General features: G+C 47.8%; 1 protein-coding gene across 2 annotated transcripts in view; it reads left to right on the top strand.

Moving 5' to 3' along the window:
• SLCO3A1 (solute carrier organic anion transporter family member 3A1) overlaps window positions 1–18886 on the top strand; it is a gene marked incomplete at its 3' end in the record, with an annotated part of 316397 nt that overhangs the window by 51820 nt on the left and 245691 nt on the right. For both annotated transcript variants that reach the window (XM_079915152.1, XM_079915151.1), the window contains exon 2: window positions 11890–12355. In XM_079915152.1, coding sequence (XP_079771278.1) covers window positions 11890–12355 — 466 coding nt within the window. The remainder of the gene's footprint in view (window positions 1–11889; window positions 12356–18886) is intronic.

The following is an 18886-nucleotide window of genomic DNA, read 5'->3' on the forward strand; positions in this document are numbered from 1 at the left end:
CTTGGGCTTTTCTAGTTGGCAGTGGGCATCACTGGAGAGTTTTATTTAGAGAATTAACTGGGGATGGATTGAATGAGGTGAGACAGGAAAGAGGACAGCGGCCCATGCAAATGCACTTGGGAGAACTCGGGGAAGAAGAGGGAGTGAGAATGGAGAATGTGGGGATCCCCCCCATGAGAATAGTACAGTGACTCCAGAACCATCAGGTGTGACCTTGGAGAATCCTGGCCAAGAGAACAAGAGCCAAGGAGGAGGAGAGGAGCGTGGAGGGCAGCTAAGCCGTGCATGTCATGAGGGAGGGGTCGGCTATGTCAGAAATCAGGGAGACCCCGTGTGAGAAAATAACACATTTAAGATGTAGGAGCTCATGGGGAAGCTTTCTCAGGGGCAGCTTCCACGGCCCTAGGAGAGTCGGGAAGCCCCAATGCTCTGCATTGACTCGAGCGTGGGAAACAGGGCCGTCTACCTGGCAAACATGGACTTTCTTTATGACCTTGATGGAAGGAAAGATGAATTCACGGCAGTGACCAGAAAGGTGATTTTAAGTTGTGGTTTTTAACATGGATGGGCATGGGTCAAGCTAGAGGATAGAATGGAGATGGAGCCAGTGAAGGGGGAAGAGGCAGCAAAGAGGGCAACATGGTGGAGGAAGGTCTTCAGGCGACAAAAAGGGATGCATGGGCAGAGGGGGCTGTGCGGAACGGAAGGGGGCAGCTCTGGGTGGAGCTGAAGTGGGTGCCCCGCAGTGCCTTCCCTCCCTTCCCCCGTCTTTCTCCAGTAGGCTCCCACTTCTGAATCCAGCAGGAAGAAGTTCTGTTGTCACATCCACACTTAACGTCAGCTTCTCTATTTCTTTGATCAGTTACAGGTACCCCTTTGGGTACTTAGTTTACATATCGGTACAGCACTGTTAGCTCCTTGAACAAGGTCACATGCATCCAACAAGCAGGAGACTGTTTTCCTCAGGGGGGAGTGAGACCAAGTAGTGCTGAGTACTTTTCTTCTAACGTGGCGGGGGGCACAGAACTGGACTCGGCATCAGGAGGCATTGCTGTCACTTACAGGTGTGTGATCCTGGTCTAATTACCTCACTGCTCTGGGCTCCTGGGTCCTCCCAGTAAAATATGGGGAAGGGGCTAGATCATTCTCAACATCCACTTTGGCAGTAACGTCTGTTGTTCCTGCGATCCATGACTGTGTGTCTTAGGTGAAGTTCGAGGGTGTTTTGTGCCTGAGATGCACTGAAATAACAGTGGAAGGATCTACAGTTGGAGTTGAGCAGTGAGCTGGTGTGAGCAGGTCCGAGAAGATGAACTCTTAAGGTGTGTGGCTGTTCCCTTCATTGCTCTGACACCAAAACTGGACTTTCTTAGTCTTCTGGAAGCTGTTTAATGCACGTGAGCGGGCGCTGTTTTGTTCTGACCCCTGTCTATCTTACACCTGGATGCACAAGCTTCGTCAACCATATTATTTTCTTCTCAGCTTATCTGGGTGATTCATTTCTAAGAGAGGATATAATTAGGTGGAAGTAGATTATCTTGGTACTTAGGACTTAACCCTACCTGTCTGGTGCTTTGCTCTTGAGGAATTATATATAATGGCTTTGTACACTGGCCTGGTAGAAGCAGTTTATATGTAGCATACTCCTGTGGAATTACAAGTAAAATCGGGAGACCAGGAAGAAAAAGAAATGAAATGCTCAAGTGCAGCCCTGGCATCCCACACCATTATTGCTCTAGCATTGGCTGCAGGCTTGAGTCAGAGATTCCTGGGAAGCAAAGCAAAAAGGGAAATACAGCTATAATCATACTGTTTAATAGCCTTTGGTTGGGGGTAGCTGCTGGCGGGGGTGGGGGTGGGGATGACGATAAAATTAGTTCCTAGGAAAAGCAGAGCTTTTTCTAGTACTTAATTAAAAACATTGCCCATACCAGCCTTAACCCAGTGTTTCTGAAAGTATATATATTTTTCTCAAGGGAAGCACAGGATTTGAAAAATGAAGGCTCCGTAGTCAGGAGAGTTTCAGGAAATATCTATCAATATTTGGATGGATGATTAACAATGAATATTATGATTTGGAAATCTCTCATAAGTCTTGTAAAGAAACCTGATTATCTTTGTTCAACCCAGAATTTTCAAAATTACCTACGACTTCATAATGCTTTTCCTGCCTGCATAGCTTTTAACACTAAGTTTTTTTTTTTAAACAGCAAGTTTGCTGCTAGAGCCCATTAGCCTTTACCACCTGGGTCAGGGGATCCTCACCGAGGCAGGAAGCATATTGCTTGGTCACTCAGGTATGGGGTCTGTGGGACTGGGCTTCAGTCCTTGCCCCTCTGCTCACCAGCTGCGTGGCTCTTATCGGGCTAGTCATCTTCTCCAGCCTCAGGTTTCTCATCTGTAAAACTGGATAATATGACCTACCTCTGGAATCATCGTGTAGAATAAATATGTCAATCGATGTAAAACCCTCAGGACCATCCCTGGATAAGTAACTAATACGTGTTCTTTTGCCTGTAAGGAATATTGTCCCCATTCCGGAGGGTACCCTGCCCTGATGCCACGTCGCTCCCACGTGGCTGGGTACTAACTCTAGTGCTTCTTTGGGTACTGACTGTACTTCTTTTTATTTTGGCAGAGAGCAGCTCTATTGGCCCTTTGTGATAATTGCCTATTTTCATAGTTGTCTTCTCTGTTATACTATGAGCTGGTTAAGGACACCTGCAGCCCCGGAATTAGAACTTGACATGGCTACTCAATCTGGGGTTTTCAGTCTTTCTGACAGTGTAAGCCCGGCCCCTAGGGCATACAGAGAGTCTGGTTCAGTGAAAACAGCTCTGCCTGGTGTGTGTGTGTGTGTGTGTGTGTGTGTGTGTGTGTGTGTGTGTGTGTGTACATTGTTAGCGTGTTAGATGGAAATCTCTTAAGACTCTGGTCCTCTATACATTTTTGTTGAATGCCGAGGAAATCATTTAACTCCTATTGTTCTTGAAGTTTTTCTAATAAAAGAGACCTGGCACCACGTAAATTGTGAATTGAAAGAATGGTCTCAATTCCTGTGAAAGGTACTAAACACAGACTATTAATAATAGGACTGATGCAAAAATTTCTAGTAGTGCCTTTACAGCTCAGTCACTGAGTGGAAGAAAATTCTATTATCTGTACCCAGCAGGGACGGAGAATCCTTGTTTTTCTATGATGGACCACTGAGCTGTGGAGAAAAATCAATGACAAGATTCATAAGCAGGAAGAAAATTTAGAGATTTTTTTTAAAGAAGAGGATCATAAAACTTTACACATTCTCTTAGAATTAAATGAACATAAGATGTCACTAAATATAAGGAATAATAATAAAAAAAAGATGCCTCTGTTGTACTTTAGGGCTATTTAGGGAAGAGAGTAGAAGAGAGAAACTAAGAAACAGGGTACAGAGGGGAAAATGGTCTGAGAAAGGTGCAAATAATTCACAAGGGTGCAGGAAATGACCGAGAAGAAGTCTCAGAGATGCAGACGAATGAGGCCTTTCTAAGGAAAGAGTGTCCAAGACTGACTCTCAGAGAGCAGGGTGACCAGAGGGAACGATGGTCTCTTGTTAAGGACCCAGGTGCCGAGAGAGCTGGCAGGCTCTCGGGATACTTCTGCGAGGAAGGGTAAGGCCATGTTGCATATTCACAACCCCAGGCATAACTGCAGTCACAGTGACAAACATCGGACAGCACGTTTCCTCCTCATTTGTGGCGAGCTTTGAGGGCAGAATCATCACCTCTGCATTACAGATCAGAAAAGGGAGCTGCAGGCGTGTTAAATGCGTGGTTCGTGTGTGGCTCTCAAAACCCCTCATGTTTTCCGTCTGCCCCTCTTCTCACCCCTTTACACACACCAATGCCTTTGGCATGGGCTGAAGGCCAGAGTCATATCTAAATCAGAGGTTCTCCATATAATTCTTGCTCTGCTTTTTAAGAAAAAATCGTCAATTTACACCCATTTATTATGTCATAAAACAGGCTAAATCATTCCATCAGAAATAAAGCGACATTGTTTGTCTTCCCTGGCCAACCTGTGAGGCGGTGGGCAGTCTGTTGGCCACCAGGGCAATTACAGGACTCATTGTTGTGTTGTTCTCTGTTACCTGGCTCTGCAAACCTCAGATCCTGGAATTCACAAATGAATGCCTCGTGCATGCCGTTTCCCCTGTGCCCTAAATGACTGGCTCCAAGGAGCTGCTGTTCAAGTGAAAAACAAAACCACACAATGCGTGCCTCCCTCACCTGAAGCAATTGCTGCTGCTGCTGCTTCATCCTCGGGAGATGCTCTCTGGGCTTCTGTGGTTGGACCCCTTCCCGCCTTTGCTGCAAGACCATGTTCTGGCACATCAGGCAAGCAATTGAAATGGGCTTGCAACTTCCTTTCATGGGATTAAAAAACAAACTTGCATTGAAGTTGTGCCCGGAATGGCTTTTCCATGGCAGCAACAGGAGTGCTTTGCAAACTTGTTATAAATGGCCAGCATTGTTATTGCCAGACTCAGGAATAAGGCAATTTCCCGAACTGGATTGACGGAGAAGCGAGCAGGAGTTTGGCAATCTGTGGCCTGCGGCCAAATCCAGCCATGGCTTATTTTTTTTATTTTTATTTTTTAAAGATTTTTTTTTTTGATGTGGACCATTTCTAAAGTCTTTATTGAATTTTGTTACAATATTGTTTCTGTTTTATGTTTTGGTTTATTGGCCACGAGACAGGAGGGATCTTAGCTCCTCGACCAGGGATCGAACCTGACCAGGGATCGAACCTGACCAGGGATCGAACCCACACCACCTGCACTGGAAGGTGGAGTCTTAACCACTGGACCACCAGGGAAGTCCCGTGGCTTATTTTTAAAGTTTTCTTGGAACACAGCTGTGGCCATCATTTACATACTGCTTACCGATGCTGCTTTTGTGTTAGGATGACATAGTTGGAGTTGCTGCAGAGACCAAGTGGCCCAGAAGCCGAAAATATTTACTGTCTGGCTCTTCACGGAAAAAGTGTGCTGCTGCCTGTTCAGGAGCCCCAATAAGGGGACCTCTGGGCCTTTCTTTAACTACAGTTTAATGTGAGGTCGACATCCACACTGTTTCTGCATCTGCTCCCAACAGCGCTGGGCACCGCTGCTGGGCGAGTTGTTTGAAAGTACAGCTTCCTCCATGTTCCCCGGGCGGCAGCCTGCTGGGCTGTGGTGTCTCGTGCCTCTCCGAGCAGAGGGGCTTTTAGATGCAGGTTCTCTGCACTCACGGGCTCTCCCCAGCCTCGCAGCTCCCTCAGCCCTCACACGGGCTCCGGATTGAGGCACGGCAGGCTCCCCAGGGTCTTTTTCAGCTCCAGCTTCCTTGACCCAGGCCTCCCATCAGCCGTGGCTCTGCTGCTCTTTACATCTGAGGCATCACACACAGGCACCCTTCTCTGTGGTTCTGCCAGCACGCCCCTACGGAAGCCTCGTTTCTCACCAGCTCTGCTGAAATAGTTGCCTGGGCAGTTTCTCCTCCCTCCATATGCGCCACACCTGCCAGGATAGTGTTACTGAAGGATGGCTCCCCAAGGACCTCCAAATCAACCCTCAACCTAGCCTTTAAGGCCGTTTTACCTCCTCATGGCGCTCTGAGGCCAAAAAGGTCTTCCTCCCTTTTCCCAGGGATGGTCTGAATTTTCCCTTTGCCATTCCTCCCACCTCCCACTGGTTAGAATGGCCATCATCAAAATATCCACAAACAATAAATGCTGGAGAGGGTGTGGAGAAAAGGGATCCCTCCTGCACTGTTGGTGGGAATGTAAATTGATACAGCCACTATGGAGAACAGTACGGAAGTTCCTTAAAAAACTAAAAACAGAACTACCATATTACCCAGCAATCCCACTCCTGGCAATATATCCAGAGAAAAACATGGTCTGAAAGCATACATGCACCCCAGTGTTCACTGCAGCACTGTTTACAATAGCCAAGACATGGAAGCAACCTAAATGTCCATCAACAGAGGAATGGATAAAGAAGATGTGGTACATACACGCAATGGAATATCACTCAGCCATAAAAAAGAATGAAATAATGCCATTTGCAGCAACATGGATGGATCGAGAGATTGTCATACTGAGTGAAGTCAGAGAAAGAAATATCGTATGATATCACTTATATGTGGAACCTAAAAAGAAATGATACAAATAAACTTATTTACAAAACAGAAACAGACTCACAGACTTAGAGAACCAACTTATGGTTACCTGGAAGAGTGGGGAGGGGAAGGGTGGAGGGAAGGGATAGTTAGGGAGTTTGGGATTGACATGTACACACTGCTGTATTTAAAGAGGATAACCAACAAGGACCTACTGTATAGCACAGGGAACTCTGCTCAATGTTGTGTGGCAGCCTAGATGGGAGGGCAGTTTTGGGGGAGAATGGATACATGTTTGGGTATGGCTGAGTCACTTTGCTGTGCACCTGAAACTGTCACAACATTGTTAATCGGCTATATTCCAATATAAAATGTTTTAAAAAGAAGTATTGTGGTCCCACCCCTGCTGCCCGTCTATTAAGATCTGGTTCATCCTTGGTGCGTCCCAGATCGATTTTCCTCCGCCTGCAGCCAAAGGTGTGTTCTCATTCCCTTGAGCCCTCTGCCACTTTACTGCATGACCCTGCATAGTAGGCTGTGCTGTTCGGACCCTTTCTTTCTGCTGTCCCCAGGTTGTGAACCCCCACAGGGCAGGGATTCTCTCTCAGCCGTAGTTATATTCCTTGCACCTCCCGCCAAGCAGGCTCTGTGTGGCATCGAATTGGAAGTCGCGCAGAGCATGCACGCCAGGGATGAGGGCGGCCTTTTAAGTGTACCTACTGTGCGCCAGCTGCTGAATCATGACCTCGTGATGCATGTATTGTTATCCTCACCACACAGGTGCAGACACAGCTCAGAAAGATTGACATGGCCAAGCGCTCTCAAAGCCAGATTTGAACTTGAGGCTCCAGTGCTCCAGCTCTACGTGGATAGGACCAGGGTGCAATGTTGTAACTACCCCTGCACACTCAGCCCCTGTGCAGGGGCTATACCAGGAGTCTCTGCACACACACACACACACCTCTGCCTGCCTGTGTATTAGAATCACCTGGGAGCTTGGAAAATACTCAAGCCCGGGCCCAGCTCTCACACATGATATCACAGTCCTGGTGGTGGTGGGCTGGGCATGCGGGGGGCGGTGCTGGTGTGTTTTTCCAGGTGATTCTAGTCCAGTTCCCACCCCCCTGAGCCAGAATAAGAAAATAGACTGTGGGAGGGCTCATGAGGGCAATTCTGAGCTTCAACTGCTGCTCCAAGAGGTTGGCTGCTGCTTCCGTGAGTCCCTGATAACTTTGGCCCTTTCAGAGGTGAGGAAACCCCATCTGTCCCTGGCCGTGGTCTCTGGGTGCCTCCTGTCTCACAGCATTTCTGCCAGGATGTCCACAGGTCTCCCTTTTGGGCTGGGCCCCCATCTCGGCAGGCGACCAGAGTGTGCACCTCAGACTCCCTCAGAGGTGAGCCTCCCCCAGATGCCACCCAGCTTTCCCATAGGTGGAGAAGAGACTGGAGGTGAATTGGAAATGAGGGAGTGCTTTTAATTGGCATCTAATTAAGAAAAGACTCTTTAATCTTGAGGGGAGACAGGTTTGTCGAGGATGGAGAGCCCAGTGGTGCGGTGGTTCTCAAAGTCTGGTCCCCAGATCAGCAGCACCCACATGCATGCACATGACGTGTGGGAGCTTATGAGAAGTGTAACTTCCTAGACACATCCCGGATGCACTGAATCAGAGACTCTGAGGTTGGGGTCCAGCAGTCCGATACCCTCCAGGTGATTTTGCTGCCAGTGAAGGTTGAGAACCATAGCTCTCGATTGGTGGTTGAGCGTGTGTGTAGACACCTGAAATGTCAGTGGTGTTCACCCCTCCCCAACTCTGGGCACCAGAGACCGCTGGGGGGTTTTCTAAAACCTTGGACTTCTGGGCCTCATCTCAGGGTTTGGGAATATATATATATATATATATATATATATATGTATATATATATATATATATTTTTTTTTTTTTTTTTTTTTTGCGGTACACGGGCCTCTCACTGTTGTGGCCTCTCCCGTTGTGGAGCACAGGCTCCGGACGCGCAGGCTCAGTGGCCATGGCTCACGGGCCCAGCCTCTCCACGGCATGTGGGATCTTCCCAGACCGGGGCACGAACCTGCATCCCCTGCATCAGCAGGCGGACTCTCAACCACTGCGCCACAGGGAAGCCCGAATCTATATTTTTAACAAGTGCTCCAGGAGATTCTGAAATGCAGGCGGGTTTTTTTGTTTTGTTTTGTTTTTGAATTGTGGTAGCAGAAACCTGATAAATATTGCATTCTTTTAATAATAACTTTGTATCTACTTGGTTCAAGGTGAGGACAGTTCCTCTTTTCTTTTCCTCCTGGAGTTGTGGCTCCTTCGTGTCTAATTATCAAGACATTTCCATCAGTCCTGTTACCCCTTAAGTACGGACAGCCCTTGCCGTTAGCGGGCATCTTCCTCATTGCTGGATTGTTCATTACCACTTAAAAGCCACAAGTGGGTTTATGGCCTCATGCCTATTTAACTAGTCCAGCTTCTCCAAATTGGATTTTAAGTGAGTGAAGACATTAGCCTCTGACCTAACTGATCCACAAAACATCTTTTCAGAATGTTTGTGTAGCTTAACTCTGGATCCAGAGAGGTGTCCCGGAGGCTTTCAACAGGCCACGGGGTCAAGGAGGTAAGGACCGTACTACTCCTGTGACCCTTGTGGGTCGCTCTGCAAAGAGCAGGTTTGATTCAGGACAAGAATGGCTGGCATAGGCCCCTGCCCTTTCTAGAAGAGTGGACTCTTTTTGTTTTGCCCACAACTGCCTCTCTCCTCACCAGCCTTATGTCATCATAAATGTCCACACCTGTGTGATATTTTATGACAGGGCACACCTGCTGGAACGGAGAGGTTGTCATGTTTCAGATCTGCCTAGTACGGATGTCATGAAGCCTTGTGACAGAAGTGAAATACGCCTTCTGCTCCATTTCTGCCCACCCTTCCTCCCACCGCCGTTGCCCTTTTACTCCCGAGGTGGAGGTCACCAGGCTGCAGACCTGCCAGCCTGCTCGAGGTGACTCTGGTGAACCCAGGGGACCCTACCCACATGCGTCCACTTCTGCATCTGGCTTCTTTTGGGCATCTCTCAAGTCCTGTCATCAAGGCCTGAGTGAACCCCCCAGGCCCCCCGCCACCTCTCAGGCAGTCAGGCTGTCTGCCTTTGTTCTTCCACATGGCATTACCTGTTATATGCCTCTGTTAGAGCATTTATTCCATCGAGCTTGTTTGTGTTACGAAGGAAAGAAGGGACTAAATGAAACCTTTGTTTTCACTTGCCCAGACCTTTCAGAAGGATCTCTGGGAGCGTTTGAAAGCCATTTTAATGAGACCAGGACTCACTAAACTTCTTTTCTCGACAATGGCCAGTACTTGGTGCTTGAAAAATAATTAACTAGGGCTGCATGAGTTGTGAGCTGGCCTTGACTTGGTTAGAAGCACAGTGGAAACAGGAATCAGAATCGGAATGCCGGCGACCGAGGGCAACACAGACGTCCCATCCTTGGTCATGAACAGGGACCTGCACCAGTGTTGAGTAGTGCCCTGCAGAACTCACCCCCAGGCCCAGTGCTGACGGCAAGGCTGCAGTCGTTTGTGTTGTTGTGTTAGCGCTGTGCTAACCCACATAGAATCACCTGGGCGGGCTTTAACAACATCCCAGCACCCAGGTTGCCCTGGCTTAGAAACTCACGGAGGGACCAGGCATCTGAAATTTTTAATGCTTTCCCAAGTGCATCCAATCTGAAGGTAGCATTGAAAACCCCTGGGTTAAAGGAGTCTCTTTAAATGTGTGGGGTTGAAATGAGGCTACAGGAATTACTGGACTAGTGTCTTTTTCTATAATAAAGGTAAATAGAATAGAGGCATGCTAATCAGCACAGGTGTGTGTGTGTGGATGTGGACATTGCAGAGAGGCTGTAGACGCAGGGATGCTGACACCAGTGCCCATATTTATACATTTGGAGGAAGGCTAGATCCACTGACTCTTCTTCCTTACCTTCCTTAGCAGCACATGCCCGGTCACTCAGCAGAGGCAGCCACATCTCCCCAAAGATATAACGCTGCCTCTATGACGCTTCTTAGATTTTCCTGTTCATTTCCATTGCCACGGTACTGACCTTTTCTTCTCCCTTTTCCCAATAATAGTCCAGCCTTCTTCTCTGCTGGCATTCGCTCCTGCATTCTTCCACTCCATCCATTCTCCACACTCTGACCATACCTGAGTCACTCTCATGTTTTTAGAGCCTTTGCTGTTCCCCATCATGATGGCCCCAGGCTTTCTGACCCCAGAGCTTCGGTTCTGCACCCCTCAGCTTCCCCACCTCTCTCGATGCTCTCTGGCCATGTAGGGAAAGGCTGCTCTGTGGTAACAGACTTTTCATACGTTACGTCTAATCTTCGCATCCATCCTGCCGGGTAGGCGTTATTATTCCTATTTCACGGAAATCAGGGCTTGAAGAGGTTAAGTTAACTTGACCAAAGTCACAGAGCTAATTAAGGAAATAATAGATGTGCGGTTCAAACCAGTTGCTCCTCCCTCCAGGCTCTGCGTTCTCTCCACCACACTGCAGGGGACTGTCTGATTCCTTTAGGGTGGCCTCTGTAGCTTCTTATAGTCTGTTGCCAACCTGTCTTTTCACTACGTGCATTCCATTCCATTATGAAATCATGCCACCCAGCGTTTGCTCGCCCTGTTCCTTTTGCCTGGAGTGTTCTTCCCTGCCCAACTAGGACTCCTACGACAGGGACTCCTGTCTTGCTGATAATACCCTGCGTGGAACCTGCAAACAGCAGGACAGGGAGGCCATTTGCATTTTCTCTCCACCTCAAGGAGCCTTAAAATGATGCATCTCCTCTTGACCCTTCTACTGTGATTTTGCATCATGAATGTAACATGTAACCAACATACATGTCTACCTTTCTGCTAGGTGGCATCTTTGAGGCCAGGTGTCATCCCTTCCTCCTATTTCTGTCTTTTGTGTCCAGGGCATTGTGAAGCCAACAGCAGATGTTCAGTAGATATTTGTTAAACAGATGAAGGGCAGACAAGGATGCAAAGGTGGGGAAAGTCATCAAACTATACCACCTGAGGGAGCTCGGTGGGGCCAGAGTGCACAGAACAGTCAGGGATTCAGGGATGTCTTGACCTCTAGGGAAATGTCCACTGTTTGGAAATTTCCAGAAGGAAGCCAAGAGTTTATGATTATCCTAATGAGCTAATCTAGCTTGTCCATTTTGCTCCCCTCCCAGGTTTTTGTTTCCTTGTGATTTTATTTTATTCAATATGCTTTGCTAATAACCTCCTGGTAAAAAGCCCGTGGACCCTATGTCCTCCAGAGTGGACTTCATAAATAAGATGTAGTTGGGAGAGAGCCTGTGAAAGCTGTGGACTTCAGGACTTTCACAGGACTCGTGAGCCTTAAATGCTGGTGGCCGTGGGGATGCAGAGGTTGTTCTTATGCGGTGAGGCAGAATCTTTCAGAATGGAAACAGATGGCAAGGAAAACTTCTTCCCCGATGGAAGTTAATTCTTTAACCATTAAATTGCGGTTATCATACTAAGTAAACGGTTTTTGGACTCTTAAGGTTTAAATCACTTGGCACAGCTGGTAAAAACAAAACAAAACAAAAAACGGCGAGGCGGGAGGATCCGGGATGGGCAGGTGCGCTGCGTGACGGGAAGGGGGCCTCCTGGGTGGTTTCCATCAGCACTGGCGTTGAGATTGCATTTTGCACCCCACAGGTGAGCGTCCTTACCACCCTGGAGCGGAGGTTCAACCTCCAGAGCGCCGACGTGGGCGTGATCGCCAGCAGCTTCGAGATCGGGAACCTGGCGCTCATCCTCTTCGTGAGCTACTTCGGGGCGCGCGGGCACAGGCCACGCCTCATCGGCTGCGGAGGCATCGTCATGGCCCTGGGCGCGTTGCTGTCGGCGCTGCCTGAGTTCCTGACCCACCAGTACAAGTACGAGGCGGGCGAGATCCGCTGGGGTGCCGAGGGCCGCGATGTCTGCGCCGCCAACGGCTCTGGTGGGGACCAGGGGCCCGACCCGGACCTCATCTGCCGCAGCCGGACCGCCACCAACATGATGTACTTGCTGCTTATTGGGGCCCAGGTGCTCCTGGGCATCGGTGCTACCCCCGTGCAGCCCCTGGGCGTCTCCTACATCGACGACCACGTGCGGAGGAAGGACTCCTCGCTCTACATAGGTAAGGAGTTGCCCCACAGCCAGGGGTGCTGTTCCCTTTTGGTTGATTCTGTGTCAGTAAACAGGGCATGTTAACAGAAGAAGAAAACGTGGGCCCCTGCAGTTTTAATTTTCCCGGAGCACTGGTTCTCAGACTTGGCTACACATCTCGGGTGTTTTGGAAAATGCTGATGTCTGAGTTGCGCCTCCAGAAATTACGGGGTAGTTGGTCTGGGGTGCATCCTGGGCACGTAGTTTTTAAAAAGCTCCCCAGGTGATTCCAATGTGCAGCAGAATTTGACCTCTGCTGCGCTAGAGCCTCAATAAACCTTGAGTGGGAAGCCGTGGTCAGGGGAAGTTTTATGTTTATTTATCTGCCTTTTTGTGTGTGTTTGGACTTTGGGCTATTCGGCATTAGCCACGAGGAATACTTGGGGATCTACACATTGGAAACCCTGTTTTTAACCATCAAAATGATCTCCTGGTCCTTGTCCTATTGAAGCTCAAAGAGAAAGGGGATTGCATGCCCAGCATTTGGTATTATTCAACGTTGGTAACGTTCCGTAATTTTTTTTTTTTTTTCTGTCACGGGGTATGCACTGGAACTGCATATTTGGGAAGAAATAAGGTACATGTGAACTTTGAAAAGATGTTTTGTGCTGTAATGATTTCTGCTGCTATTTTGTACTGGGAGGATGGAAGCCATTTGCAGGTGTTGGGTTAAGAAACATGCAAGTGGTGAATTACACTTACAGCAAACGTGGCTCCTTAGTCACTGCTTCTAGGCACTGCTGCGTGGTCATTTGTCGGGTGAGGGCTGGCCTGCCGAGCATCTCCATTTCTTGTTTACCGAGTTTAATTTTGCAGTTGGATTGTATGACATGACGGTGCTAAGCTCTGAAAAAATCATATCCACCCACGGAAGCTTTGTGCTTCCCAAAAGCTGTGTGCCTTGGAGTATAAAGTTAATTATAATACGAAGTTTAGGTTAAAATAGAATTTGATAAGAATTTTTCAAAAAGCTTCCTATCTAACAAGTTTCCACCATACGCTGCCCAAGCTTTCTGAGACAGGAGGGTTCAGAGCAGCTACACACCTGAATGCTAATTTTCCTCTGTGACTTTCTGTCCCAACTGTGGCGTAGATGACTTTGTTGAATAAATATGTCGTATGTCTCAGCCCTCTGTGAACAGGCTCTAGGAAAGAAAGATGGAGAATATGTATCTCCCCATCCAAGGGATGAAGCACCTGTGGACCTACCTAGGGAACACAAAGTAGAAGAGAAGATTGCTCAGGCCGAAGATGGCTAATCGCTTCTCCCTGTGGTTAGGGGTTTCCATAATTGTGTGTGAAGGTGGGCACAGTGGGGAGAGGGGTCTAAGGAAATCATTTACATTTTGATGCTTTTAAGGCTTCAGTGAAAGCCCCTCCTCGTGAGTCTGTTGCAGACCAGGACGCGGGCCACAGTGTGTAGCCAAAACAGTCTCTGCAGGTCCATCTGGGCCATTGGTCTCTGACCTGACTGATATCACTCTAGGACCCTAGGATAGATATTTTTTGGTAGCAGTAACAGCAAGTAGGTAAATGAGGGCACATGGAAGGAAATGGGGAGTGAAAAGCTGAGTTCTTGTCTCTGATGAGGAAATCAAGTAGAAAAGTGTCTCCGCAGAATGCCTCCTGCAGTCACACCAGTGGTAAATCACCTCTGCTTGGGGGCCCCTGCCTGGAGCATCAGGCTCAGAGCCCTCTTCCAGAAGTCCGCCCTGATGAGTTAGGCTGTGGTATTTCCTGGCACTGGATGAGGCCTGGGCTGTCGGTTCAAAGCTTTAGGATGTGGACTCATTTGGGTTTTGTGGGAGGTGGAGGCTTGGGCCACAGGGCTGACCATACCAGGCACAGGCCCTTCTCTCTTTCTGAGACCTTGTTTCTGGGATTTACGGTGAGTCTTTGGTAGGAGGCAAGTCTCAACCAAATTTCTAATTGGGCATCCTTTTCCTCTATGATAGTTCAACATTCACAGAGTTGGGAGTGTCTTTTTGTGTGGTGTGTGGGCATCTTGGTGGCATCTGGCCAAATTCCAAAACATGACAGTACAGGACTGTGGAGACGGCCTTCCTGAGTGCTTCTGAACTTGTTTCCTGGGTCTGTGTTCACGGGGAGCAACAGAGAGCAAGCTTTCTGCACAGATCGGCCTCGGTAGGTGGCCTTTTATTCCATGCATGGTTTGAATTCTCCAGGAATGATTTTAAAAGACCATGCACATGCAGAGCATAACTGGTTCAGTCATTGATTGTACAGGTCATAAAAAGTGTTTGTGATCACGAGACTATTTTAGCATTTATCTCCTCTAATAGGGAGCTAGTTTCTGAAGCCACTTAAGTTGTCTTCGGGAAGTATTTGGGGGAGCCTGCTGAATGGGGCTGGTATGACTTATGACCTCTTAATTCCCTGCAAGAGAAAGACAGTCTGAAGGGACTGGTGCTGGGACTGTGGGTGTTGATGGTATCCGTTGGGGTGGAGTAGCATGTGCGCCCCTTGGTTCCAGCTCTTGCAGAGCTGGTAAGAGAGAGAGGCCCATAGCTAGCCATCTGATCATATGCCTGACATGTGAGTGTAAACTGGAGATTGAAAGGTTTCTAAATCTTGCACGTGTGAAGCACAGGTTGTTCACAGCTGCTCCTTTCCTGTGGGTGTAAGCGGGGAAGGGGATGATAACCATGCAGCGCCCTGGCCACAGGCCACTGGTGACAGGCCCTGCCCCTGGGTCACCAGCTGGGTGCCTTCGGCACAACTATGGCCATGTCCTAGACCCCCTACAGCTAGAGGGAAAGGGAAGCATTGCATATTAAATCAAGCTGGTATTTTCCACCCAAGTGACTCTTTGCTTCAGCCTCTTGTGGCTGAGTCACTGCCAAACTCCTGGATTCCTTGATGGTCATTCACAAGGGGCTTCTCCTGCTGGCACTGTTCTCTGGCCATTCCTGCCCAGCCTGGGGAGGGAGCCAGGGGAGCTCATTACCAGGGGACAAAACTCACGCGGCTCTGCTGGCAGGCTTTTCAGGACCACACAATGTGGAGCCAAGCCTCACAGCGTGGCTGGCCGGTGACCCGTGGGTGGCACGTGGCGTGCCTTCTTCCCAGAGAGACTGATGGAGCAGAGTGGCAGTGGGAACCGTTTGATATGGTGGCGTGAGTGGGGTCCACCAATCGACCCTCTGGGAATTACTCGTGCTGTTAACCCATGTTGTGACCTTCCACGAGCTCAGTTTTCTTAGCTGCCCTGTTTCTCCGAGTTCAAAGCACAGCCCGTTGTATTGTAGGCAAGAGTTAAGTAGGCTAATGTAATGGACTCGCTGGATCCTTTCATTAGATTGCTGTGGCAATTGGTTGGTGCCTTGTTTTGTCTTTTTTTCCTTTGGGGAGGAAAAAGCTTCAAATGAGAGTGGTAAGGATTTTTTTTAAAAAGTAACTTTATTTCTAGTTTAAAAAGTATTACATGTTCACTGTTGACAACTTTGGAAGTATAGAAAAAGGATCATTGAAGAATAATTACCCTTAGCTTTATGCTTATATAAAATCCTTTTTTCTGCATTGGTATGCTTTTCTACACACACAAAAAATGTGTTTATAATAAATAATGTTTTGCTACTGTATTCCTCTCTTAATATTTCATGAACATTTCCCCATGTCACTAAATATTCTTTCGGTAATATTCTTTCTGCATACGAATATTCCCTTGTGGATCTATACTGTAATATTTAATGCCCTCTATCATTGGACATGGGTTTGTGTTTCCTATTTTACTGTTATAAACGAAGCAGACAGGTGATCTGTGCTTCTGAAAGGTTAAGTAACTTGTCTAAGATAATGAATGGGGCTGAGCCCTGGGTATGAGAGTGATGTTTTTTCCAGGTACATCTGGGATCTGTGACAAGGCTGGGGTGGGTGGGGCTGGGTGCAAAGGGCTGGTGGATACTCCAGGGGGTCAGGAGCAAGTAGGGGCATTCTGCAAGACAGCCTGAATTCTTTGGGAAATAGATATCAGAGGAGTCAGGAAGGTGAGAAGAGAGCCGCGTGTCTCAAATCCAAGGGGAGAGGTGCGATGGGAATGGAGAACGGGTGTGAAGGCAGAATAGAGAGTTGGGAGGAGAAAGAAGGGGGGGCCTGGCTAACAGTTCACGTCAGGGTTCTGGAAGGAGGTTGTGCCCCTGTTTCATGGTGCTTTAAGTAGAGATCAGCACAGGTCAGAGCTGGTGGATTCCATGTTCTGCTCACCTCTCACCAGAACTGAGGACAACATACCCTCACTTCGCTGTTCCTATCATGTGGAATCATGATAGCCATTAGGAAATTGCCCTTATGTTGCGTTGGAAATCTGTCTTCTTACAACTTTCCACACACTGTCTCTGGTTCTGCCCTCTGGGTCCACTTTGAGAAACTGTGATCCCTCTTCCACATTTGGTAACTCCACAGCTGGCGGAGCCCCAGCCTCTCATGGGCAGGGAAGGTCACCTAAAATTTGACTCTTATGTGCTGGGACCTCCGTTCCTTCCTTGATGCAGTTTCCTGCCACACAGCCACCGTTTCCCTCTTTACGAGGGATGCTAAGGCTGGAGGGCTTGTTACTAGGGGACAGAAACAGGTGAATGGGGCATGCAGGATTTGGGTACTGTATTGCTTTGCTAGGGCTACCATAACATAACACCACAGACTGAGTGACTTAAACAATGGAAATTTATTTTCTCACAGTTATGGAGGCTGGAAAGCCAAGGTCAAGGTATCAGAGTTGGCTTCCTCTGAGGCCTCTTTCCTTGGCTTGCAGATAGTGCCTTCTCCTCCTGTGTCTTCTCATGGGCTTCCTCTGTGTGCACGTATCGCTGGTGTCTCTTTGTGTGTCCTAATTTCCTCCTCTTATAAGGACACCAGTCAGATTGTATTAGGGTCCACCCCTATGATCTTATTTAACCTCAACTACCTCTTTATGGCTCTATTTTCAAATAAGTCACATGCTGAGGTACTGGGAGTTAGGGCTTATATATATGACTTTGGGGGGGGGGACATGATTTAGCCCATAACAGGTACCAAGAGGACCAGTACCAAACAAGCTGAGACTCCTGCCTCTTTTGTCCTAACTTTTCAATAAAGAACTTCATTGTCATGTTTGTTTTTTTTCCAAGTACTCAAGGAATTATTTGAGGATGTAGTTTTTAAAAATGTTTTATTTGGGCACAATTGTAGAAACACAAGTTGTTGCAAAATACAGGGAAGTTCCCTGTACCCCTCATCCATTTTCCCCCAATGGTAACATCTTGCATCACTGTAGTACAGGATCAAAACCGGGCGGTGGGGCTTCCCTGGTGGCACAGTGGTTAAGAATCCGCCTGCCAATGCAGGGGACACGGGTTCAAGCCCTGGTCCAGGAAGATCCCACATGCCGTGGAGCAACTAAGCCCATGCGCCACAGCTACTGAGCCTGTGCTCTAGAGCCCACGGACCACAACTACTGAAGCCCGCGTGCCTACAGCCCACGCTCTGCAATAAGAGAAGCCACCACAATGAGAAGTCCATGCACCACAACAAAGAGTAGCCCCTGCTAGCCCTAACTAGAGAAAGCCTGTGTGAAGCAACAAAGACCCAATGCAGCCAAAAATAAAAAAATAAATTAATTAAAACCAAAAAACAAACAACAAAAAAACGGGCAATGGACATGGGTACAATTCATGGGGTTTATTCAGATTTTATCCGTTTTATGTGCACTCATTTGTGTGTTTGTGTGTATAGTTCTGTGCAGTTTTATTACATGTGGATGATGATGTTTTAAAAATGCAGAATGGGATCAAGGTGAAAGCAGATTGTGTTGAGTCATGTGAGTGTCTGGCAGACAGATATACATGTGATACCAACACACACGTGCATACACACACACGGGAAGATGTGGAGACAGAGAGGAGGCTGTAGGTAGAGCAGGGGCCAACTAGAAGAAGGGGATTCTTGGAGGAGGGCTTCTGCCTTCCCCAGAATGGAATCCTCGCAGGGTACCGGAATACACAGAGCAATTCCTCCAAGCCGGGAGGCACATACGTTAGACATGAACGTGTCACACTTTTCTTTATCGCTTCTGTTGAAACCCAGTGGAGACCTCCGCATTCCGGTTAATGATGCAAAGAGAATTATTCTTAGATTTCATCTGCCAAATGTTTGTTTAGCACAAAGGTCACTAATACCAGGCAGCAACCAAACAGAACTAAATTTCTCTTCAGAGCCCTGGGAGCCCAGAGTTATTTTGTTTCTGATGAGTTTTTATTTTAACTTGACGTTGGGGAAAAATGTGTTTTAACTCTCCAAAGAGTGTGGGTCGGGTATGGATCGAATACACTGTGACTGCAGTTCATCTGAAAAAATAATTAAAAAGCCATCCCTCGTGGGAGCAAGCACAGCTCATTACATTCTTGCAACTCCATTGATATTGAAGTTTCCCTTGTTAATTTCTTCTTCTTTTTTTTTTGTAAATAAATGAGGCTGTAAAACGTCAATTTGTTTTGTCTGGGCTCCA

This window comes from Stenella coeruleoalba, assembly GCF_951394435.1.
Source record: "Stenella coeruleoalba genome assembly, chromosome: 2".
Classification (NCBI taxonomy): Eukaryota; Metazoa; Chordata; class Mammalia; order Artiodactyla; family Delphinidae; genus Stenella; species Stenella coeruleoalba.